The sequence below is a fragment of the Paecilomyces variotii genome, assembly GCF_004022145.1.
Source record: "Paecilomyces variotii strain CBS 101075 chromosome Unknown C8Q69scaffold_10, whole genome shotgun sequence".
Lineage (NCBI taxonomy): Eukaryota > Fungi > Ascomycota > Eurotiomycetes > Eurotiales > Thermoascaceae > Paecilomyces > Paecilomyces variotii.
The window spans coordinates 787035-810403 of NW_021167149.1; the positions used below are offsets into that span (position 1 = coordinate 787035).

The 23369-nt window shown below is 48.9% G+C and overlaps 7 protein-coding genes across 7 annotated transcripts; 5 read left to right on the plus strand and 2 right to left on the minus strand.

Annotated features, from left to right (window-relative positions):
- Positions 1-266: 266 nt before the first annotated feature.
- Positions 267-1656, minus strand: C8Q69DRAFT_476056 (hypothetical protein). Its single transcript, XM_028631239.1, has 4 exons — positions 1356-1656; positions 1078-1297; positions 899-1022; positions 267-846 (listed from the first exon to the last, which is right to left on the minus strand). The coding sequence occupies exons 1-4, from the start codon at positions 1495-1497 to the stop codon at positions 520-522; spliced, it is 813 nt and encodes a 270-aa protein (XP_028483011.1). The 5' UTR covers positions 1498-1656; the 3' UTR covers positions 267-519.
- A 544-nt stretch (positions 1657-2200) lies between these two features.
- Positions 2201-3767, plus strand: C8Q69DRAFT_487982 (hypothetical protein; the record flags this gene model as incomplete). Its single annotated transcript, XM_028632025.1, has 3 exons — positions 2201-2641; positions 2687-3556; positions 3618-3767. 3 exons carry the CDS (start codon positions 2201-2203, stop codon positions 3765-3767), a joined length of 1461 nt encoding a protein of 486 aa, XP_028483012.1.
- A 704-nt stretch (positions 3768-4471) lies between these two features.
- Positions 4472-6252, minus strand: C8Q69DRAFT_406355 (kynurenine aminotransferase; the record flags this gene model as incomplete). Its single annotated transcript, XM_028628113.1, has 9 exons — positions 4472-4762; positions 4839-5262; positions 5328-5341; positions 5395-5548; positions 5608-5680; positions 5735-5840; positions 5908-5992; positions 6054-6122; positions 6179-6252. 9 exons carry the CDS (start codon positions 6250-6252, stop codon positions 4472-4474), a joined length of 1290 nt encoding a protein of 429 aa, XP_028483013.1.
- A 587-nt stretch (positions 6253-6839) lies between these two features.
- Positions 6840-8441, plus strand: C8Q69DRAFT_405977 (DNA polymerase III, clamp loader complex, gamma/delta/delta subunit; the record flags this gene model as incomplete). Its single annotated transcript, XM_028628101.1, has 1 exon — positions 6840-8441. One exon carries the CDS (start codon positions 6840-6842, stop codon positions 8439-8441), a length of 1602 nt encoding a protein of 533 aa, XP_028483014.1.
- Positions 8442-9759: 1318 nt separating this feature from the next.
- Positions 9760-12107, plus strand: C8Q69DRAFT_476070 (hypothetical protein). The gene is made up of 2 exons (XM_028631240.1): positions 9760-10273; positions 10325-12107. The coding sequence occupies exons 1-2, from the start codon at positions 9778-9780 to the stop codon at positions 12064-12066; spliced, it is 2238 nt and encodes a 745-aa protein (XP_028483015.1). The 5' UTR covers positions 9760-9777; the 3' UTR covers positions 12067-12107.
- Positions 12108-14306: 2199 nt separating this feature from the next.
- On the plus strand, positions 14307-15809 carry C8Q69DRAFT_68158 (kinase-like domain-containing protein). Its single transcript, XM_028633921.1, has one exon. The coding sequence runs from the start codon at positions 14413-14415 to the stop codon at positions 15763-15765; it is 1353 nt and encodes a 450-aa protein (XP_028483016.1). The 5' UTR covers positions 14307-14412; the 3' UTR covers positions 15766-15809.
- A 3223-nt stretch (positions 15810-19032) lies between these two features.
- Positions 19033-23177, plus strand: C8Q69DRAFT_68179 (C2 domain protein). Its single transcript, XM_028633922.1, has 5 exons — positions 19033-19434; positions 19500-19535; positions 19600-19974; positions 20034-21521; positions 21580-23177. The coding sequence occupies exons 1-5, from the start codon at positions 19144-19146 to the stop codon at positions 23020-23022; spliced, it is 3633 nt and encodes a 1210-aa protein (XP_028483017.1). The 5' UTR covers positions 19033-19143; the 3' UTR covers positions 23023-23177.
- Positions 23178-23369: the final 192 nt, after the last annotated feature.

Consider the following 23369-nt stretch of genomic DNA (forward strand, 5'->3'; position numbering starts at 1 on the left):
GGATTGGCATTTTGTGTTTGTTTTTGTCTCTTCTTGTATTTAGTACTTGGTTTCATGACCAGTGGGGGAACAGGAGCCCAGTTTTTGTCTGTGTCTGTTTTTGTCTCGTCTTGTTTTTGTATGTAGATAGTACAGATATCTATTATTATCTTACAATTGTCGAAAAGCTTCTTTTCAACAGCAATCTGGTTATGTAACTATCTGACTATCTGGCTATCTTGAGAAGCTTTGATTATCGTGAATGATAGTTAGTCCTTTTCAAGACATGGTATTTCCTAACCTACCTTAGATTTATTGCCGCAGATTTCAGTGCAGAATATCTTCTACGCGTCTATCGTCTGACATTTCCAGCATCAGAGAAGCTATTGGTAAGACGCTCGAAGTCTTTTGATTTGAAAACAAAGATGGGGAGGACCGGAGCTTTGCATTTCTGCACCGGTATCCTCGATTACCTTCAAAGTGGTCACGCCGAGATAACCTTGCTGCAAAATATTCCTGAAGGAAGGCTATAGATATAAATCAGGGCCTTCCTTTAGCATTAATATATCTATAAAGCCCGATTATAAGCCTCAATGCCTCTCCTCGCCCTTCTCTTTTGCACAGATCATAGGGCTCAGAGTGAAAGACTTCGAAAGTTCCACTCAGAGGCTTTCCATGAGTGAGCTCTTCCATATAAGTAGGAGAAACCCTTGCCATAGTGAGTTTCAAAACCGTCCTTTCCATCCGCAGAACGAATGCCGTATGATCATCAATCACGGCCATATTATGTTCATAGGCGAGGACTCCCTGTAATAAGACTTGGGAGACTAAACGAGCAAGGTATGATGTATCATTCTCTTTCTTGACCTGTTGTAAGGCATCAGCTAGAGTATGAAGTACAAGAGAAACAGACACAGACCGAAAATATGCCAACAAGCTGCGGAGAAGCTGCCTCGCTTATGAGTGTCCCATCACAACCCAACGTGCCACGTATTCTGGACGAGAGTATTTCAAACCGGATCTTCGATTTCGTAGACATACGTCTTGGTCTGTTCATGAGCCTCTTCATTCGCAAGAGAGTGGGTGATCTACACTGACAGGTTTTTCGCTGCTTCGATATGAGATAGGAGAATTTCGCAAAGAAACAATATAGCTTGCTTCGATGTTTCTGACCAGCTGCTGTGTGATCTCATTGCTTCATTTAGTCTGGCGAAAACGGAATGGAAACTATTACGTCGATAAATGGAGCGCGTAGAACTGAAATTCGCTAGATCGTCTTCGGTTGGTTCGATGAATTCTGCGTGTAGAGTTTCGAACTCTGCGTTATTTTTAATATGCATTTTAGTATGACATGGAAGGAGAAACGATAAGCTTACCTTCGTCTTGGTCTGCTGGTAAATATTCTGGATCAATAAGATTAGCAGCAGGAGTGTCACTATGCTGAACTAGTCGAAGTAGTTCGAATTGTTGCGACGTCCACTTATGTGGTGACTGAAGGAGGAGCGATAAGGATTCCATGTTAGTTTACAGGCCAATTATTACCATGAGTACGTTGATGTTAACAAGGTTGGAAGTAATTACTGGACTTTCATTGCTTTGATTCTTCGGAGGGGCTTTGTTCCGACAGCTTGTCTTCAGTAAGATATTCCGCGCCGAAGGCGATCTTTCTTGTTAACATTCTCGAGTAAAGCATCACACTTAGTCTTCTAAGTAGGTATTCTAATTCGAACAAATTTAACCAGCTTTTGATATTTAATCTAGGAGGCTAGTGTGGCTGTAACGGATTATGCATTTCCGTGGTAGTATGTGCTATCTGGTCTGCAGAAGGAAATGCTAGATACCACTACTACTGGAGATGGATGCCTGGAGAATAGGATGGTTTGCCCAGTAGACGGTAAGTTCAAGCGATGCCTCATCTCTGTAATCATCCCTGGTTGGAGAAAACATGTATACCTAGGTATTCTATAGTGATTTAATTTAGCGTTGATCACGGAATCTCAAAGCTCACTTGTAAATAGTAATTATTAGGATGCGCCAGACAATCAATGGTAAGGTCATCTTCTTATATGGATAGGATCGACAGTCCGTATCGCAAGCTTGCCTCTTTGTTTTTGATTCCTTCTTTCCAGAACGCGGAAAATATATTTTCCTTGCCTGTAAGCCATCCAGATAGGGGGTTTAGAATCTATGCTGTCTCAGCCCTTCAAGACTTTAGCGTGCTATGCCTAAGACTCGCTGTTTGCTTCGCGGAGAGATCACATATTCTTCTGCAAGAGAAAAGGACACAAATGTCCTCCACACTCTTGGATATTGGGCCCAGAGGGCGGAGTTTTTTGATCGTCTAGACAAGAATAGGAACCTGATTCAGGCGGTAATTGCTCGCCACCTCGGCGTAAAGGCAGCGGCATGTCATGTCGCTGATCAAGCTGACTGGGTACATGGGAGCTTCAATCTTTGTGTCCCCGTCACGATCACAGCTTGGAGGAAAACAAGGGTGATAATCCGCTTCCCATTGCCATACCGGGTAGGCGAAGACTTCAGGCCTGGAAATGCAGACGAGAAGCTTCGTTGCGAGGCAGGAGCCTATACATGGCTTCAGAGCCACTGTCCATCAGTACCCATTCCTCGACTTTATGGATTTGGGTTGTCAACCGGTCAAAGTGTAAGTCATTACATTGTATCTTAGGCATATCGCTAATGGTCCTAGTTTACGGCTATCGATACGCTGCCCTTGATGACTCGTTGTCTGCAATATCTCCGTCGTTTGGCACTGGCAACACTTGGATATCCTGTTCCATCCCGTCTTGTGCCCCAGCGAGGCGATGGACCGAATCTCTTCGTTGGCTATCTTCTGATCGAATATATTGAGGAGGGCCAGGGGATGATGCTTTCAAACACCTGGGATGAGGGATACGTTGACACACGACTACGGACTAACTTCTTTCGAAGCCTGTCTCGAGTCTTACTAACTATCGCCCAGGTTCCTGTACCGCAGATCGGCTCATTCACTATTAACGATGATGGCGTTTTGACACTGAGTAATCGGCCGCTGACTCTTGAAGTCCATGAACTAGAGAACGAGAGGATTCCGGTGGATATTCCCCGGAATCTCACATATACATCTGTCGACTCATACGTAATGGACATTCTTGCTTTCCATGATAGTCGCCTTCGCCATCAGCCAAATGCGGCTACCAACGAGCAGGATTGTGTCTATCAAATGTCTGCCTTGTCCACCATGAAAATGGTTTTCCCTCAGTTCTTCCGACGTGATTTGCGCCGTGGGCCTTTTGTCTTTTGCTTGACAGATATTCATCAGAGCAACATCCTAGTTGATGCTGACTGGAACATTAAGTGTTTGATTGACCTAGAGTGGGCATGCTCACGGCCAATAGAGATGTTGCATCCTCCGCGCTGGCTTACGAATCAAGCGATAGATGAGATGGATGCCGACAAATACGCCCAGATCCACCAAGAGTTCGTGGAAATCCTACAGAATGAGGAAAGACTCCTTGACGCACGCACTACGATTTCATCTGTATTGAGAGAGGGTCTGGAGAGAGGTACATACATTTTGGTATACAGCAGCTCTACGGAGTCCCACTGGCCTCTTTCGGGTGTTCTACGATCATATACAGCCAAGGTTTGCAAAGGGACATGAGAACGATGAGAATTTTTATCGAGTTCTGATGTATTACTGGACGGAAAAGACTTGGGACTTTATCAGAGGAAAAGTGAGAGACAAAACTGAGTATGATAAGCGACTTCGAGATGCGTTCAACAATTGACCTAAGACGAAACGTGGACCGATTTCTCAGTTTGCGGCTACCTAGTAATCAACTCTTTCCTAGGTAGTGGCTCCAGTAGCCAAAGAAAGCTACATCTAACTTACGCTCAATCACACAAAGTACCTTCAATGGGTGAGAATCGACTTCCACCCGAGAAAAAGTGGTCAATCACAACGATTCCACGGCACCATCGAGGACGTAGAGTGACGTGTCCTCTATCCCAGAGTTGGATTCCCGTGAATGGCGCCCAATTTATACGAGCCACTTAGGAGCCACCAAGCGTTCTACTTAGATCTGCAATGGAGAAAGGGGGAAAAAAGCAACAGCTGATTCAAGAATCTTCACTATCTGACAGAGAGAAACCATGCCGGCGGTAGCCAACTATATTCTATAGTCATCTGATTTGGCGTTGATCGCGGAATCTCAGAGCTCAATTGTAAATAGTAAAGGCATAGCGCCGTTGCAGCTAAACATAAAGCCCAGACACCACTCCATGTGCTTGTCCCATCATAGTAGGTACATACTTTCTCTCATTGGCTAACTAAGGAAAGCAAGACACAAACTTAGCAACAAGGGGTTCTGATTTTTTTTTTTCTGAGCCAAATTCTACTGATTTTATCCTTTTCTCGTCTATATAGCCTCCCAAGGGTTTTGTGTCAACGCAAATAAGAGAGTCGACATGAATATGTGCATATAGCAGTCCTCTATCGGACAATGTACTTCTTCAGGCCCCTCAACCGCTCCTTTGCCAACTCTAGAACGTCGTCATTCTTGCACACCGCGAAACGGAGGTAATCCTCAGCAATGTGTGCGTTCTCGTCGGTGTAGAATTCCGTTGGCGGGATAGCAGCAACGCCAACCTCCTTGATCAAAAACCAGGCCAGCTTGAAGTCACGCGGTCTGTTAGCTACGTGAGGAGGGAATGGGTAGTTTTCGGGCAGCTTGACTGCGGACATGTTGGCCAGGACGAAGTAACCACCTTCGGGATCGGAGTACTAGAGTGGAATCGATGAGGTCAGTCTATCCGTGACAACAGCGAGATGTAAATAGACGGATTGAATAACTACATACCGGAAGGCCAAGCTCATCGAAGATCTCGCAGAACTTGTCCATCTTCTGCCTCATTTCTTTCCGACTCTGGTCCCAGAATCCGACCTTATCGGCTTGCTCAAATGCCACAGCCGAGGCTTCTTGAAGAGGAGACACACTGCTGTAGCATATCCGCGTGTGTGCAGCGGCTACATACTTGATCAGATGCTCTGGTCCGATGAGGTACCCAACGCGCCAGCCGGTAGCATAGAAGGCCTTGCCCGCGGAACCAACGGTGAGGGTTCGCTCGTAGAGTTCCGGTGACAGGGTCGCAATCCTAGTGAATGGTGTGTAGTAAAGACGGTCGTAGACCTCATCAGATAGGATAATGATGTTGTGCTTCACGGCAAGCGCACCAATGCGCTCAAGCTCCTCACGTGAGAAGACCTTCCCAACTGGGTTGTGACTACGGCTTTATCAGTAACCTCTCTCTCATCCAAAGGGACAGTAAGATGGTGTGCTATAGCTTACGGTGAGTTGAGAACCTACAGACAGTTAGATCATATCCAAAAAGCAAGCTTTGCAGGAGGACGCTTACAATCATTCTTGTCTTCGAGTTGATCGTCCGCTCCAGTTCATCGAAGTCAATTTTCCACTCAGCAGCGGAAGAGGTCTTGACCGCCCCATCCTTCGGTGGGTGAAGGGGGACATATCGAATCTTGCCTCCGGGCATCTCAATGTTGCTTATATATCTGAATTCAAAGTCAGTTTCCACCGTATTACCATTTGATAGCCGGTGCGCAAAACGTACTGGTCGAAGAAGGGCTCGAAGATGATAACCTCATCACCGGGTTCAATGAAGCCCATAAAAGCACTCAGCATTCCTAAGCCAACCACTTAGTTCAGTGCCATCACATTATGCAGGTTGTCGGTCCAACCTTCGTTTGCACCCGTCGTGATCGTGACCTCGGTTTCCGGGTTGAGCTGGCGACCAAAAGAAGCCGAGTATGCATCTGCAATTGCCTTCTTCAAGCGTGGTCGACCCTGGATGATTGCGAGATTGTGAGTCAAGATACAACATGCTAGGCTCAGGGACGCAATCATCCGGTACCTTTGTGGGAGAATATTGGTTGCACTCCACCCGGTCGAGGGCCTCTTTGGCGGCGTCCAACGCGAACTGGGGAGGGTTGTAGCCACTTTTTAAGTGTTCTGTCAGCTCCTCTCCGGGCCATTGGCACATGGAAGTTGCATACTTACAAAAATCCTTGTCCCATATTCACAATAGGCTGTACAGGGGATGCTGCCGCTGCTTCGTTGACGATGGACCTGGAATGGTTCAGCAACTCGTCCTTATCCGACCCGCGCATAAGATATCCACGCACCAAACATCCTGTCTCTGGCCAGCGACTCTCCTGGCCGGACGGAAAGGGTCCTGTCGCGCTGACGTTACGGACATTGTTCTAACACAGACAGCGGGTACGCGGGGGAGCGTCGATCGGGTGATGGAGACTGCGGGGATCTGTAAAGGAGGTGTTCGCAGGCTTGTGAGTACGGATTGGAAGCAACGAGAGGCGGCAGTCATATGGGAGGATATAAATGAGGGACTGGAGTAACAATAACGCGCTGCATTACTCAACTGACGAGTGACAGCGGAAGGAGAAAGATATGATATGGCCTCTGTCCTACAGAGATAGCAATTATTACCGCGGGGAACAATTGCGTGCTCGGCGACTTCCGCTCTCCATAACCAGACTAGACTAGACTAGACTAACTTAAGAATTAATTCCGTTCTCCGATGCTTCTCCGAAATTCGTCTTGTATGCCTTGTTTCTGCCTCGGAAACAAGGCACCTCAAGGGCCTCAATAATTAAGTCATCACTGAATTATGCTCTGCGCGTCGCGAGCCAGCACGCGTCTAGAGCTACCTAACCTAACCTATATCTTTACTGTCAAGCTGTCGATCGATTATCACTACCCAGTCTCCCAGACCAATCAAGTCATCATAGGCTGCGTATTTTACTTTGGTCTGATGAGCTGGTCGCCATGGTCTCGTGCCCGATATGCGGCAAGTCGGTCAGAGAAAGCAAGATAAATGACCACATCGACTCGGGATGCAAGAGCTTCGTCGAGGAATCCGGATCGAGCCAAGAAGACCTCTCTTCATCCCAGAAAACTCCTGTCCCAAGCTTCTTCCAGCCGGTCTCGGTACGGAAAGCTTCGTCAGGCCCAAAGAACCCTCCGTCGACTTCATCTCCCACCACTCTCACACAAAAGAGATCCCTTGTCCACGACAAAGAAAATGCCGGAGAAGCCAAACGGACCAAACAAGACGATTCCGCTGCCGATGAGGAGGGACGGCAGCTCAAGCGGCCCAAGGTCAATGCCTTTCAAAAGGCAGCTCCGTTGGCGGAGCGGATGCGTCCGCGTACACTCGATGAGGTCTGTGGGCAAGAGCTGGTCGGTCCCAATGGCGTCTTGCGAGGGCTCATCGAAGAGGACCGAGTTCCCAGTATGATCCTCTGGGGCGGTGCCGGGACTGGGAAAACAACAATTGCCCGGGTCATTGCCTCCATGGTCGGAAGTCGCTTCGTCGAGATTAATAGCACCAGCTCTGGAGTGGCGGAGTGCAAAAAGATCTTCTCAGACGCACGCAGCGAACTCGGCCTGACCGGTCGGAAGACCATCATCTTCTGTGATGAAATCCATCGTTTTTCGAAATCCCAGCAGGATGTGTTCCTGGGTCCCGTCGAGAGTGGCCAGGTAACCCTGATCGGTGCGACGACGGAGAATCCATCATTCAAGGTGCAGAATGCCCTGCTTTCAAGGTGCAGGACATTTACTTTGTCCAAGCTCACGGATGACGACATTGTGTCTATCCTAAACCGCGCATTGAAGGTCGAGGGCCCCAACTATAATCCTTCTGCACTAGTCGATGATGAGTTGATCCGCTATCTGGCTACCTTTGCGGACGGTGATGCCAGAACAGCGCTCAACCTGCTCGAGCTTGCTATGGATCTGTCCAAACGGCCTGGGATGACAAAGGAGGAGCTGAAGAAATCTCTGACCAGGACCCTGGTCTACGACCGAGCCGGAGATCAACACTATGATACCATTTCTGCCTTTCACAAGTCCATCCGTGGCAGCGATCCAGATGCTGCGCTGTATTATTTGGCGCGCATGTTGCAGTCAGGCGAGGATCCTCTGTACATTGCCCGGCGGCTCATTGTGGTGGCATCGGAAGATATTGGACTGGCAGACAGCAGCATGCTGACGCTGGCAGCCTCGACTCACAGCGCTGTTGAAAAGATCGGACTTCCCGAGGCCCGCATCAATTTGGCCCATGCCACTGTCGCCATGGCGCTGTCGAAGAAAAGCACTCGGGCGTACCGTGGACTCAACAACGCCCTCGCAGCTCTGCAAGAGCCTGGTATGGCTGGACTGCCCATACCAATTCACTTGCGAAATGCCCCGACGCGATTGATGAAAGAACTGGGTTATGGCAAAGAATACAAGTACAACCCAAACTACGTGGATGGCCAAGTCGTGCAAGAATATCTTCCTGAAAAGCTGCGAGGACGGCGGTTTCTGGAGGACCGGGACCTGGGTGACCAGGTCGACCCTGACCTGAAGCGTCCGTCAAGATGATTTTTGCCATTACCTCGTGCAGAAGCTATTTCCTCTTCCGGTACCTTCATAGTGACAGTATCCGGAGGACATATCGATGGCCCGGCGAGGTCATCGTATTGATCACGTGCTTCATCTGGACCAGCCTGCCAGTATACCATTGGCACTTACCAACAACTCGAGCTCTACTCGACTAGCATCTCATCTTCCAGGCTGGACGTATCAGTAGCTCTTGTGTTGTTCCGTCCGGTTGCAACCAGCCAACCAGCGAGGCGCGCTGAGTGAGGCTCGCAGTCTTTCCTTCTGACTATCCAGCGGAATCTCTGCAAGGGCGCTGGGGACAGTCTCTTTCGTGAATTCTCTCCTCAGTGCCAACAGCCTCATTGTTCTTCTCTGACGCCAGCCATCGTCACTGATTGAATCGAAAACCACTGTTCGGGATGCGGGGGAATAAACACCGCTCTGCCATATTTAACACACCGCCCTTGTGACCGCCTTAATCCAGCCAATCGCACGGTGCTTGGCGATCGCACTTGACCAATCCAGTAAAAGACTAGTCCTGATCGGGCGGCGGCGACCGGACGCTGGGCAGGTTGACTCGAGTTCTGCCTCTTTCGCGTCCAGCACAGCACAGGCTGCTGGTGCTGGTGGCCTCTTTCTCTTCTCTCTCTCTCTCTCTTCTCTCTCTCCTCCCTCTCTGCTGGTATCATATAAAATTGTGCCTCCCGTGTCAGTGTTCTCTTCTCTCTTTTTTTTGGAGGAAAATATAAAATAAAACGAATAGACGCTGCGTTACTTAGTCTTTCTCTTTTTCTCTTACCATGTCTGTGCCCTAACTCTTTGCCTGGGGACGGCTTACCTTACCCTCCCCCCTCCCCAGTCACCCATCTGCTCTCACCCAACACGGTGGGAAGTTCAAGTCCTCGTCTACCCTCACTGTCTTCCCTGCTCTTGGTCATCTATATATACCCCCTCTTGTCGCCTATCTCTTAGTTGCCCGGGACTCTCATCCCAGCCGCATGGTCTCAGCCTTGTCCTTGTGCAATGATAGCCTTGTCTCCCCTGCTTTTCGTTTCTGTGGCTGGAGCCTTGCCGCTGTCGTGGGCTGCATGTTACCATGGCCCATAATATGCTTCATGACAACCTCTCCTGCGGGCCACGGTCCTCCCATTCAAGACTTTTCCGCCGTACTTCCTCGGACTCCGCTGCTTCCCGTCCAGTAAACTCAGCCATACACCACCCATCACCAGTTGTGGTTCAGCCTAATCGCGATCAAGTGAGTGCCTTCTCTCTTGTCCATAGGCTGTCCTGCGAGTACTGATCGTAGTTGTGTCCGCAGGGTTTAGAGTCCTTCCCTATGCCGATGCCTGTCCAGACATCGCCGTATAATCCTCATCGCTATCACAGTTTCCAACCCCACTGCCCCAATGTACAGATTACGCCCGACAGATACGTCACATCAACGTTTCAGGGCTATCAGCCTCATGGTTATAGCCCCCAGATGCACATTGAGACTCACAACACACCCGTCTACTATGTTCCCAGGCCGAATGAGGCACAGACACCTTCTAACTCTGGTCACGTAATAAGCCTGGACACAGGAGACCACGCTCCTGTCTCTTCTTTCCGCGTGAATTATCCTCCTCATACGCACTCTTCCACCTTGAACGTCCCTTCGCCAGGTCACCTTGCTGTGAGCCAATGCTCTCCGCACGTCGTGAGCTCGCCGTCAAGTCCAACTACCTTGTCACCCTGGCCGACTCCAGGTTGGTCTCCACAGTACCAATATGTAGGGCCAGTCCCTGCTCGGGGAACTGGACCCGATTCTTATCCTATAAGGCAAAACGACCAGTGTATGCCCTCGATGTCTTATTTAGGTGACGACTCAGTACTGAGAAATTTAGATCCGCCAGGGCTGCGTCACGAGCCTTCTAACGAGTCTTCACCTCGGCATCTAACAGTGAATCACGAAGCCCCGCGTTGCTCCCCTGGTCCACGCTTCAGTATTGTGATAGAAGACCCCAAGAGTCCACACGTGCACCGTGAGAAGCGGGTGCGAACGAAGGAAGATACGGAAAGGCAAAGGGAAGATATCCGACGCCTTAAGGAGCGTGGCGGTGCTTGTGTCTGGTGTTATCTGAACAAGAAGAAGTGCGACATCAAAAATCCTTGTTCTCCCTGCAGCGTCAATAAGCGGGCTTGTTTCAGAGATGCTACGCAGCTGTGGCTTTATGTACCCCTTTTAGACCCTTCCACCAGAAAGAGCTCCGAAATCATCAAGGAGGAAACATTTAAGTCAGCCAACGAAGCCTTTCTGCGCTTGCTAGACATGTCATTGCCTCAGCCAGGGGCTACGCAAGCAGTGGTAAAGATACGCTGGCACGATCCAAATCCGGTGGATCTCCTCATAGCCGACATTTCGCAGCTATCCTTGGCTGATACTGAAGTTTCTGACGGGTTGAAAGAGAATCTTATTCAAAAGTCACTGGCTAACATCCAATCACCTACCCTTCAGAATCTAGACTCGGATGCCGTGAATGCACCCTTGATCCAGTCTGGGATCAAGATGTTGGGACTGCTGGCTGCTCTTGTCACGTTGTCCCGGTCACGGGTCTATGTTCGGCCAGCAGATCTTGGGCCTGCCAGGATGACGATGTTTTTCATCCTAGCCACCCATGCAAAAGCTCTGTGTGAGACTTCTGAACGCTTTTGTACGGAGCTCTGTGAGACAATGCGTCGTAAATCCTCGCATGAAAACGCTACTGCTAGATTGCAAGAGCGCGATGGTCAACGTCTTCACAATCCAGTGTGGGTTGCAGCTGCTATTTATCACCGCGTCATAACCGGCATCTTGGAGTTCGGCCCTAATCCATTGATCTCGGAGATCTTCGTGGGAATGAAGTCTCGCCTGCGCGAGCTGCGTTCTAAAGTAAACCACATTCAGGACAGCGTTCCGCAATACCAGGACCATGACAAACTTTCTTCAAAACCAACTTCGATCGAGCCCTCTGCTTGCGTACCCGATGTTCCTGTTTTGGATTACTTTGAAATCACATTTTGGCTAGAGTCCGAGGGAAAGTTACCAGTCCCTACTGCACTGGACCGACAAAACGAACCTTACAGTGTCCTGTCCGACTACTGGGTGAATTCTCTTCTCGATGAAAATTTTGACTTAGACCCGTTTCATCAGAGCGTCTCTGGCGAAGTGCCCGGACCGCGGGCCGTCCATTTTCGACCGACGCTGGAAGCGACTAACTTGATGCTGCCGAAGCAGGAGACAATGTCGTCCGATCTGACATCATTGTATGAACAACCTGCAAAGCAGAAGCCTACTACAGGCGGTCGTACTGACTTTTCCGGTCCCAGCCTTCCAAGTTATGCAGGCGACACAGTTTTAGATAGCGTCTTCAGCGATTTCACTTGGATCGAACAATTCTGTGACAACAATGGCCATATATACCACCATAGCGAGAGCGCATTCGATCCCAACGCTTTCTTCGGAAATGAGGATTCTATTAGCGCAAGAAGGGAAGGTATCTTTCCGGAGCTCCCTTCTGAATCGCCACCTGCTGGAGCGGCCTCAAACAAGGTCAGGTTGTCGCCTGATATGACCGACCCCCGGTTGAATGTCACTTTCACGAGCTGAGAGATATTCCTGAAAGTAAGATGATACATGTACCTACTGTACCAACTGCGTTGTGGTGCTCATCTCATCTGAAAGGAAATTGACAAAAGAAAAAAAAAAAAAAAAAAAGAAAAAAGTTTCATCTTTGAGCTGCCGATGCAGCTTTTTGTGCTTTTCTGTCTTCCTTTCTCGGTTCTGCCTCCTGTTTAAATATTTATACGGCTAGGCATCGCTGGGAATTGCTTGGTATCTTTTTGCTAGCCTTTCGAGTTTCAGCAGAGGAAAGTCAGGAAGCCATGTGTGTTGTTTGGTTGAGTCGCTACCGTTGATACCCCTTGAAGAAGCTCCCTGCGGAAAGAGCTCACAGAGTTGTATATAAAGATACCCCATACCCCTTGTGGATTGATATAATGCAATCGGCGTTTCTGGACGTGTTGAAGGAGCTTTGGAAGACAAAGGTATTTGGGCTCATGTGTCTTCTATAGATGTCCACAGTGACGAAAGAAACGTTCCCAGTATTTATCGTCGATTGTGAGATAATGGCCCAGCAAGGGGAAAGTTGTCGAGGCTCGAGCTGCCAGCCCCGCTTTCTCCCTTCCGCTTCTAAATCATCTTCAAGTGCCGTGCAAATCAATAATAGATACGCAAGTAAGAAAGCAAAATGGAAAAAGAAACGAAACACTAGCCCGCACCGACTAATCAGATTAGATCTTATACTAGCGATACGGGGGTCATTTACGTAAGTGTGGAAGATATCCCCCTCACCTTTTTTTTTCTTTTTTGTCCTCGTTGCTTCTTACATGACTTCAGCTGAGAAGGCGTGTTCTTGCATGAACAAAAAAGGTCATGAGATTCTTTCCCCATGGCTGGAGTTATGGTTGGTGCGGCATATATTGCATCAAAATACCAACGGGCACGCAACAGCTGAGGGGGGACTCTCTAGGTAGGAGACTTATCGATTAACTACATTATATTGATAATCTTGGTGCCATTTCATGAGAAAATATGCCCCGTTCCTGGAGCCTCAGGCAAATATAGTTACGACTACGGGAGAGGATGCTTCAGGAAATAGCGCAGAAGAGACTCGATAATAATAACCTTGATAACTGAACTTTGGTTACATGGCTGATCCTCTAGCAAAGAGGGGGAAAAGACTAAAAAAAAGAAAAAAAGACAGTATGACTTCCGCGTCGAATAGTCTTATGCCAAGTAAACTTATCATTAATGCCTAGGAGCTGATTGAGTCTGTGTGTATAAACCCTCAAAAGAAAAGAAAAAAAGAAAGAAAAGAAAGCGTCATCTCGGATATACTTCCCTCGGAGCTTCGGAGTTAGATGGGTAATTATGGTATTGGTTCTCGATGATGAATGATCCCAGTCTTGATTTACCAGACTAAGAATAAAATATTTCTGTTTATTGAAACCTGCATGAGAGGATAATCCCTTGAATCCTTGTTTAGGTCCATTCATCTCGACGAGGATTATGATTATCAAGAGGGGGATTGGAAAAAGTGGTGGCGTTCGAACGTGGGGTTGGGTTCTATCGAGTAGAAATTGATCGATTGCAAATCCATGCATCACCAATCATAATCATGATGATTCTTGATTACGACTGCTTCAGCCTCTCAGGATTGTTGTTGTGGTTTGATTCTGACTCCCCACGCGTAGCGTTTGCCTTGGCGAGGTGTTGTCATTTTTTCCTCAGGGATGATGAGATGACCTATTGATTCTTCGGTTCTTCTCTCCTTTGGGGGAGATAAGACTTGGTGATGCTCGACTGGTTGGTCTTTTTTTTTTCTTCTCTCTCTTTATCTGACCTTAGTATGATGTTGAGAGAAAGTATATCGGATGTAAGGTGAGAGATCTGCTCGTCGTCAGAAATGAGAAAAAAAGAAAAGAAAAAACACATGTTTTGCCCCGCCCAAGTTTCGATTCGAACTGCCCGTGTCGCGACAAGCGCGAAAATTCCACCCTGCAGCTAAGCAGCAGGTCAGTTAAACCACAGTAGATCTGGCGTGTTCCGGAAAGTATTGATAGCGAAGTGGGTAGGGAGTCTCCCTCAATGGAGGAGGGGAAGAGAGAGAGGAAGGGACAAAAAAAGAACAAGTCAATACCGGCTGGCCAGCTGGGGGTCTCTGATTTGTAGGGTTAGACATTGATTAACGCCGATTATGACTGTTCATGCATCAACCAGATCCACGATCATGACGCCCAATATCTGATAAGATGTGGGACACGGGATGATTGGGAATATTTAATCTGGAATGACCCCGGCTTCCAAAACATAGTCGAAGGGGCCTTGATCTGGTCCAGGTCAGGAAGTTCGTGGAATTTGTTCATATCCAATACGAACAAAAGCAAAATAAGAATGGCCGCAAGCATGTCATCAAAATCAACTCCATGGACATTCGTTTCCGCCTTCTACGAGCCTCAGATTCGTCGAGTAACCCTGCATATAGAGATCGAGAAGTGCAACTATACCAATGTCATCGTCGAACCTCATCCAGACTCCAGTCGAGCTGGCTCTGGCTATCTAGAAGATCGGCTCGTGGAGCTTCACGCGGAGGAGCCGGAGACAGAGTCGGCCAGCTTCGAACGGGACCAGATCATAGAACACATCGTGGACTTGTGCCGAATGAAATATGGCAGGAGTGCACCTCCATTCGGCAGCGTCATATATGCACTCACATTGGGCGGGATCTTCCAGGTCCGCTCGATGCCAGATCACCGTCTCGTCCCGGCCTTGAGAAAGCCAACGGAGACGTTCGGGCATGATCTTCCTCTTCCCCCGCTGGTTCCTCGATCAAAGCTCCGGCCAGTAGCTGGCATCGGGCAGTTTCTCCTCTCGCAGACCCGGCTGGTGGAATACAATGGCAAGCTTCACATTGCCAAAGGACCGCTGTACCCTCATCGGGCGCTGCTGGACCTGAGCGAGGTCAAGAATCTCATCGCTCTTCCGGCTCGACACCCGAATGTCATGGGTCCACCAACGGCGCTAATAACGCTCGGAGAGACGGACGATCGAGTCTGTGGCTTCTTGACCACGTATCATTGCAACGGGAACGTTGAATTCTATGCACGCGCGTTAAGAGAACAGGGCAAACTGTCGCCCAAGTTGCTGTTCAAGTGGGCTTTACAGCTGGTGGACGCCGTTGCGTTTCTGGCCCGCCACAGGACTTTCCACGGGGATCTGAAACCGGACAACATCGTGGTCACTGATAAAGAAGATATCGTCCTGATCGACTTCACCCGCCTCTTTACCACTTTCGTCACTGCGAGCCCAGAAATCAGGAAACTTTGCGCCGGGTCTGGGGGCACCAAGCTCGGTATCCCGGCCCACTGGCCGATGGAGTCGGTACTTCCCTCTGAAGTCTACTCCATCGGCCGCACCCTTTACCTGTTATGTGAAGGCGTCGAGATGGCCCAAGTCTACCGTGAAATGGGCTGGACCCAAGATGCTCCCTTCCCCACGGAATTCGCCCCGGGCAGTCCCACGCCCCCGGAGCTACAGAAGATCATCTCCCTCTGTGTCTCCCCAGAACCATGTCAGAGACCTTCGTTAGATGCTCTATCGAAAATGCTACGAACCGCACAGAAGAGACATGCGGTGAAAAAGAGGTTTTCAAGACCGACTAGTCCGAAATCCCACCAGCATAGTAAGTCAGAGGGTAAAGTTGGTCCTGGAACGTTTTATATGATTAGGTCAAAACTTCTATATTGACGGGCGTATTATTATATTATTCTGATTAAGTATATATGTTGGTATCATGGGCTTGTATATGTTTATGCATTTCATAGAGTAATGTTCGTTAGGACAGGATCAATATAGGGAAATAAAGTACCTTTCTTCGATGTGTATGCAGATCTAGGTTAGGAAAATGAGACGAGACCAAGAAAAAAAGTACGTAGATACATCTGTCCACCGCTATAGTTACTACTATACGCGATTGATAAGGCTTTGAGGTTCGTAATAGCTGCCTGGGCCAATGGTTCCTCAAGACATGAATATAAAGACTTTATGTTTCTGTCTGGTCGACGCGCGGTATACCACAGATAATACGCGGGTGATATGCAGTAGAATATAGCAGTTTATTGTTAAGGTTTTCAAAAAGATGTCTCCATAGTTCAGAGGCGTGAACTTGCAGTCACGGTCAGAGATCAATACTATCGACAGTCCCTAATCTCCGAGTTGCATTCGTTCCAGCAGAGCCAAGGCCCATTCTCTCATGCTCAGCAATGAACGTGATTCGCGGGTTCTTACCATGGATTATCAAAGTTTGCCCTATTGGTGGCCATAGCTAGAACAATATTAGTATGAGCTAAGTATATGCACGATAGAGTTCAAAGATATGTATTTGCGGTTGTTTGAAATAGCGATGAGAAAGAAACGTAATGGAGAAAGATGAAGATAAAGTGTTTGGAAAGTATATATAGACTAGTAGCAAGAACATCTCCTTTGACGCGATAGAATAACTGTTGGGCCTTGATGCGCTGTAGCTCTCTGCCACTCAATTAATTCTCTTCTGTCCGTTCATGATCAATATAAAGAGGTTGAGGCAACAGGATTGTATATTTGATGTGGGGAGTTAATCAGTCATAGTTGTAAGGTTTTTGGGGAGAGTATAAGGGATGAACGTTCCGAGACCCCAGCATATAGTCTTCTAATTGCTCACGGGCTTCAATCCAAATTATTGGATCGTCTTCAATGGAGCCGCGCTTGTTTTTGACGAAAAGAAATTTTGCCAACATATGGTTCCTTAGATTTGTAACGACTATGTTGCATCTATAAGCCTCGTTTTGGTTTGGCCTTGATTGGGCTTCGAGGCGCATGGTTGTAGAAAACACTTGACGGCGCCTATATCGTCGTCATTCGGATTGCTCGCCTTTCTCTGAAGACGGTTGACAGCTTGGGCGATGTCAGGGCAGGTTTTAATAGCTAGCCAATTTAGCTTTCCACCAGGGATGAAGGTGACTCTTTTGGTGAACTTGCAAGTAACCGACATACAGCAGTCCATACCGTTGGAGCTAGGGAGACCCAGGATAAAATCGATCGTTATAGTATGGAACGGAATGGCCGGTGTCAATATGGGTTGGAGCGAGCAGCCGAACGGCTTGTGGCGTCGTGTGGCAGCTAATATAGCCCCGTCGGGTTTTCAGTTTGCTGTCAAATCTGGGCTGACACAATCGTTGGGGTTTGGGCTGTTGAAGGCGCTTGACGCCAATGAATGTCTGCCTATCCTAAGCTTGTCATTCGAAAAGTTAACGATCTTGTAGCCTTCCTATACATCATTGGAAATCAGTATCAATAAGTTATGCTTATATATAGAGGGAAAGCGAAACATACATCGGGATCAACACCGATCTCCCAATTATCAAACGCTTCATGGATATCAACGGACAGAAGCAGACCGTCTTGCGGGGAGTAAAGGCCACTGGCGCCTATGGCAGAGGGTGGCCTTATGTCCGTGATGTGACGTCGAAAGTTTTGAGCCTGCCATTGTGATATTCTGCTAACGGGGAAGATATGAGCCGCGGATGATCTCTTCCACGTCCTCTGGCGTGGGCAGTCTCCTTTGTTGACCAAGAACACCGTCAAGCCAGACGTTAAACTCGATGATGTTAAAAGACTGAAAAATATTGCTTGACAAGATAGTATCAACCGAGTCTGTGATCATCATTATGATACTCTCAACCAGGCAACCGAAGGACCGGCCTGCACTGGCTGGCATGCATGCTAGAATCCTGAAGTTTACCTTCCATCCCATCTGATGGATCTTGCGGTACATGAAGAGATCGGAATCTCCCTACCGAATTCTCTTTAAAGACTGAAAACCCTTCCTTGACAAGGGGGAAACGTCAATTCGACTATCGACAAAGGTATCCACAAGCCACAAGATGATCCCAATGGACATACCGGCTGTTGTTTTCTCCATTCATTGTGACAAACTATACGTGTGATAAGAATATACCAATCTATTGCATAACATGTCAAGGAGAAGAGTAAATAGGTAGAGATGATATGTTCTATATTCTCAGATATTGATACGAAAGATCGCAGTGGGATGATGAAGATGATGATATTCCTCTCTATGGAGGGGAAGGCTAATATACTGGGCTAAGTATATGTGATTTCATGTCCCGGCCTGCCCAGGCCGTACCTGCTTAATCCTGTAACAGATATACTAGAGCGACTTCCGGGGTAGAGTAGTCTATCATCGATGAAGAGCTATAGATAGTAAAAGGTGGCCCAGAGCCTGAGGCGAGCTCAGAGGATTATCTTTTGTCAAGATCTAGATAGTCATTGCAGTATCATAATAATGTCTGGGAGGTCTCCTACATTGCCCTTCTGTAGATAGTGTGATATGGTATGAGGATGCGAAAGGAGGAAGAGTAAGGACGGGGAAAGGCATTAAATATCCATTGTGTGACGGAAAACTGGGACCGGAAAGGGCAGAACAAGAGGAAGTGAAGATTAGCAAGGTGAAAGATGGTTGCTCACGCAAATTCAATCACAGTGTATTAGAGTGAAGCAATAAGAGCATCCATAGAGAAGTGGACGTCTGGCAGGGCTGACGCCAAGACGCGTGGTTGCTGGTCCATCCGCTGGAACTATCCATCTATCCATCTATCCATCTACCACCATCACTGAACATCAATTCGACCATTTGCCAAGATGCTCGTCTGGACATTCCTGGACAGATCAGAAGTATCGCCGTGTCTGCCATGGACATCGTCAATGATCGGTTCACTGCGGGAAATCCATTGGCAGCCGCTCTCCGCTATGACGTAGGTGCACCAGCTGCCGGATCGGGACAGCGTCAAACGAGATGATATCAGAGACTCCAAGATGAAGCAGAACGGCCATTCCCTGGCCATCCACTGCCAGCCATGCGAATCCTTCCGCTCGCTTATTTCTTGTCCAGGCACGCCCACAGGTCGACCTCTTTCTTCTCTTCATCAGCACCAGTTGGGGAAACGCCCTGCTTCACCACCGCTGGGACGGGGATTCCTCTCTCGATGACTCGGGCTTTCACTGCAACTTAAGAGCACAGACTGATCCGGAACCACCTGCGCTATTATCAATTCAAGCATCGCCGATATGACCACCCAGCACGCGCCGGCAGGCCATTGGGGCGTCAATAATCCCATCCCCAATATCCAGCGGTTCGTAGAGAGCTTGGACAAGGACAAAAGAGAACGGGACAGGAGGATCGATGAGGAAGAACGCCAAAAGCGACAAGCGGAGAGAGAAGGGGGAGCGGTCCCCCACGGACAGCAGGATTCCTCCAAGCACAAGGGCACACGAAAGGTGACCGACCCCACGACAGGCAAAGAGGTCGAAATCGAGGATGTGGGACGAGATCTCGTGAAAGAATCGAAGGACCCAGATGTACGTACATTTACACTAGAGGAAAGGGAAGAGGCCACGTCTGACCCGCTACGTTGTTTCAACAGCTTTCGGTTCCCAATGCCAACCTGAACAAGCCAACGGTGAGTGAATACATGCGGTTATGAAATGCAGCAGCAGAAGATGACTGACTGACACATCGTGTAGCCCATCAAGACGGAGCCTACACAGCCGCTACCGGAATACAAGCACAACCAGGATGTCACCGCACCGCCAGACCCCATCGCCGAGGGGACAACATCGGACGTCCCCATTCGGGGTGAGAAGACCAATGTCCTATTCCATCCTACGCCGTCCATTACATACCAGCCAATGTTCGAGACCCTGGAGAAACGGGCTACCGGTCTTTGTATCGCCACGGTTATCGGCATCATTTTCGTGGGCAAGATGTTTGGCGGTTCTCTCTGGGGATTGATCCCATTGGCCTCTATCATCTCTTCAGGGACTTTCTTGTGGATGAAGGAAGTTATCAGGAGTGGCCGCGAAATGGAGTGGAGTAGTGAACAGCTGCGCGGTGAGACGGTAAGATTTCTCCCCTTTCGGATAGATGTTTGCCTATGGGTTCTTCTGACAGTCTCCAGGCAACGGCAAACCTGCTACCGGAGTCTGTCGAGTGGATGAACACGTTCCTGACCGTTGCATGGGGTCTGATGAACCCAGATATGTTTTCAGGCATTGCGGACACTATTGAAGATATCATGCAAGCATCTGTTCCGAGTGTCATTGAGAACGTCCGTGTTGCGGAGATTGATCAGGGAAACAACCCAATCCGTATCCTCAGCCTTCGTGCCCTCCCTGATAGTCACGTCAAGCAGCTGCAGGAAAATGCTCACGAAGAGAATAAGAAAAACAAGGATCCTCAAGCTGCCGCAGCTGATGAGGAGGGAGGCGACTACTACAATCTGGAAGTCTCGTTTGCCTACCACGCCAAGCCAAGCGAAGGAAGTATGGCGTCCAAGGCCCGCAACATGCACATGGAACTGGTCTTCTACCTTGGAGTGAAGGGCCTCTTTGGCGTGCCCCTGCCGGTCTTTGCGGAGTTGATTGAGATGGTAGGGACCGTTCGATTGCGGTTGCAGATGACACCACAGCCCCCGTTTGCGAAGAATTTGACATTCAGCTTCATGGGATTGCCTCACATTCGCGCCGGTTGTACTCCTATGGTCCGGAGCGGTGTCAACATCTTGAACCTTCCTCTCATCTCCAACTTTGTCAACTATGCCATCGGCGCGGCTGCCAGTCTCTATGTGGCCCCCAAGTCCATGTCGTTGGATCTGAGCATGCTGCTGAAGGGAGACGACATCCAGAAGGACACCGACGCCATAGGCGTCATGTGGGTCCGAATCCATCGAGCGATCGGTCTCAGCAAGCAGGACAAACGCGGTAGCGAAGGTGGCGGCAGTGATCCTTACATCAACCTGTCGTTCTCCAAATATGGAAAGCCCATGTACTGTACCAGGGTGATCACAGACGACCTGAATCCCATCTGGGAGGAAACAGCAGCACTGTTGGTGACGCCAGAGTTAATAAAAGCGGACGAGCAGCTCAGCGTCGAGCTATGGGATTCTGACCGGAATACAGCTGACGACATCGTCGGGAAGATCGAGGTGTCCATCCAGGAGATGATCCAGCACCCTGGAAGAATGTTCCCGCAAGTATCCAAGCTACAGGGAATGGAAGCGGGCAGCGAGATGCCTGGTGAACTGCACTGGGAGGTTGGTTTCTTTGGAAAGCCGAAGCTTCGACCGCAACTGAGGACAGACGGCCAATCCACAAACCTTCCGGATACACTCAAGGATAACCCCAAGTTTCAGGATGAGAAGGGTGTCATCACGAGTGACGAAGAGGACGCCGTTGTGCATACCCCTCCTGACCCTCTGTGGCCCAGTGGTATCTGCAGTATCGTCATTCACCAGATCGTGAACCTTCAGCTAGAAAACATCCAAGGAAGCAAAGGTAACAGGAAGAACAGAGAATACGAGCCTGCCAAGCCCTATGGTGAGAACATTGAGGAGCAGGGCAAGGAGCTTCCTAACAGCTATTGTACCATCTTGCTGAATGATAACTTGGTAAGTGAAGATTTTGAGGTCAAGCGTGGTATATCTGTTAACTTCTAACGTTATCCAGGTCTATCGCACTCGGTCAAAAGCGGTCAGCAGCAAACCCATCTTTAACGCAGGAACCGAGCGATTCGTCCGTGATTGGAGATCGGCGGTTGTCACTGTCACTGTCCGTGACCAGCGACACCGTGAGCATGACCCAATTCTCGGTGTTGTTCCCTTGAAGTTGTCGGATATCCTTCGGAAGAGTTCTCAGGTCACTCGATGGTACCCTCTCGACGGCGGGATTGGGTTCGGACGAATTCGCATTTCGCTTCTGTTCCGAAGTGTTGAAACCAGGCTCCCACCGAACATGCTGGGATGGGACGTTGGAACTTTCCAGTTCACGTCCGATCGCGTCACTGCGGAGAATTATGCGCATTATGCTAAGATCAAGCTACGTACGGGCGGAAGCACTGGCAAGATCTCCAAGACTGTGGCCCATGTGGACAGTGGGAACACCTACTACGACCTCAACCGGAGGTCTGGCAAAGATCGAATCAAGTTGCCTGTCAAGCACCGTTACCGCTCTCCAGTCGTTTTTGAATTCCACAATGCGCACACTCGAGGTACCGATGCCTATGCAGTTCTCTGGCTACAACACCTCGTCGACGGTGAGGACACTCAAATTGACATTCCCATCTGGACAACCAAGAATGGCCGCCGGCTCACCCAGAACTACGTCACGGAGGAGAACTGGAAGGCCAAGGAGGTACCCGGTCTAGAAGACCTCCAAGAAGTGGGTCGTCTGAAGTTCAGCTGCAAGTTCACCGCCGGGATCGACGAATCTCACGAGAGCTTCGTGGTGGACAATGATTCTCGCGAGACATTCGAGACATGGGAGACTTGCGTTGCAGAAGGCGTCCGCGAGCGTCATGTTCCCGCCGAGATCCCGGAGGAGGTTCAGCAACTCCACGAAAAGTCTCTCGTCGAAGGCCGTGACATTCTAAAAAAGGCGAACCTAGAAGAGCAGAAGCTCTGGCTGGATAAACAAGGTCACGACTGGAGTGGTGCTTTTGGACAGGATCCTCGTGCATACACTGACTCATTCGGTCGGAAAGCCGCTGAACCGGGCGTTGAAAAGCCTCCCCACGACCCCATCGTTCCTCCTCCAGTCGAGAAGCCCAGCGAACTCCAGAAACGCGACGGTGACGCTGCCGAAGAAGAAGTCGGCAATTCGGACTCCAGCGAGACGAGCGAGTCGGAAGAGAGCTCCAACCTGACCAGCAACACCAGCAGCGCAGATTCCGAAGCACCTAATGGAGTACCTCGCAGCACCAGCGATATCAACAAGCAGAACAAGCGGGCTGAACATCGTCAACAGCGCGGTCTCATGCAGTGGAAGCCCGTCCGCAACGCCGTTTTCGCCAAAGACGAGGCCAAGTTCGCCCTACGCAAAGTGAAGAGAAAGATCGGAATGGGTGACCTCACTGGCAGAGAGCCTGATGTTGAAACCGAGACTGGATCATAAATGTGAATTTGGAACACGAGAATGAGAATACGACAAATGCTGGAATTAACTCTTAAGGATACGCCATGACGTTTCGGATCTGATATTGATTATGTTATCTCATACCTATGCTCTGTACTGTACTCTAGTGTAACTTTACATCTAATTAAAACTTCCTTTTTCTTTTGTCATAAGCGGCTCTGCAAGTATTGATTAACTTCGCAAGTCTCACCCAGAATAGTAGTTAACATTAATTGGAAATGCAGTATTTTATCGAGTGGTATAGGGGTCGGCGTGTCCCACTCTCCTAAGGCTGAAAAACACTAAATTATGACAGTTTGCCATCATTGTTCCTTTCAATTCATCCT

Bases quoted from the DNA above. Each gene is read 5' to 3' on its own strand.
- C8Q69DRAFT_476070 (XM_028631240.1), top strand. From the start codon at position 9,778: ATGCCGATGCCTGTCCAGACATCGCCGTATAATCCTCATCGCTATCAC. The intron at 10,274-10,324 runs GTATGCCCTCGA...TGAGAAATTTAG, and splicing joins TATAAGGCAAAACGACCAGT to ATCCGCCAGGGCTGCGTCAC.
- C8Q69DRAFT_68158 (XM_028633921.1), top strand. From the start codon at position 14,413: ATGGCCGCAAGCATGTCATCAAAATCAACTCCATGGACATTCGTTTCC.
- C8Q69DRAFT_68179 (XM_028633922.1), top strand. From the start codon at position 19,144: ATGACCACCCAGCACGCGCCGGCAGGCCATTGGGGCGTCAATAATCCC. The intron at 19,435-19,499 runs GTACGTACATTT...TTGTTTCAACAG, and splicing joins AAGAATCGAAGGACCCAGAT to CTTTCGGTTCCCAATGCCAA. The intron at 19,975-20,033 runs GTAAGATTTCTC...GACAGTCTCCAG, and splicing joins AACAGCTGCGCGGTGAGACG to GCAACGGCAAACCTGCTACC.
- C8Q69DRAFT_476056 (XM_028631239.1), bottom strand. From the start codon at position 1,497: ATGGAATCCTTATCGCTCCTCCTTCAGTCACCACATAAGTGGACGTCG. The intron at 1,298-1,355 runs GTAAGCTTATCG...AAAATAACGCAG, and splicing joins ACCAGCAGACCAAGACGAAG to AGTTCGAAACTCTACACGCA. The intron at 1,023-1,077 runs GTCAGTGTAGAT...GAACAGACCAAG, and splicing joins ATCGAAGCAGCGAAAAACCT to ACGTATGTCTACGAAATCGA.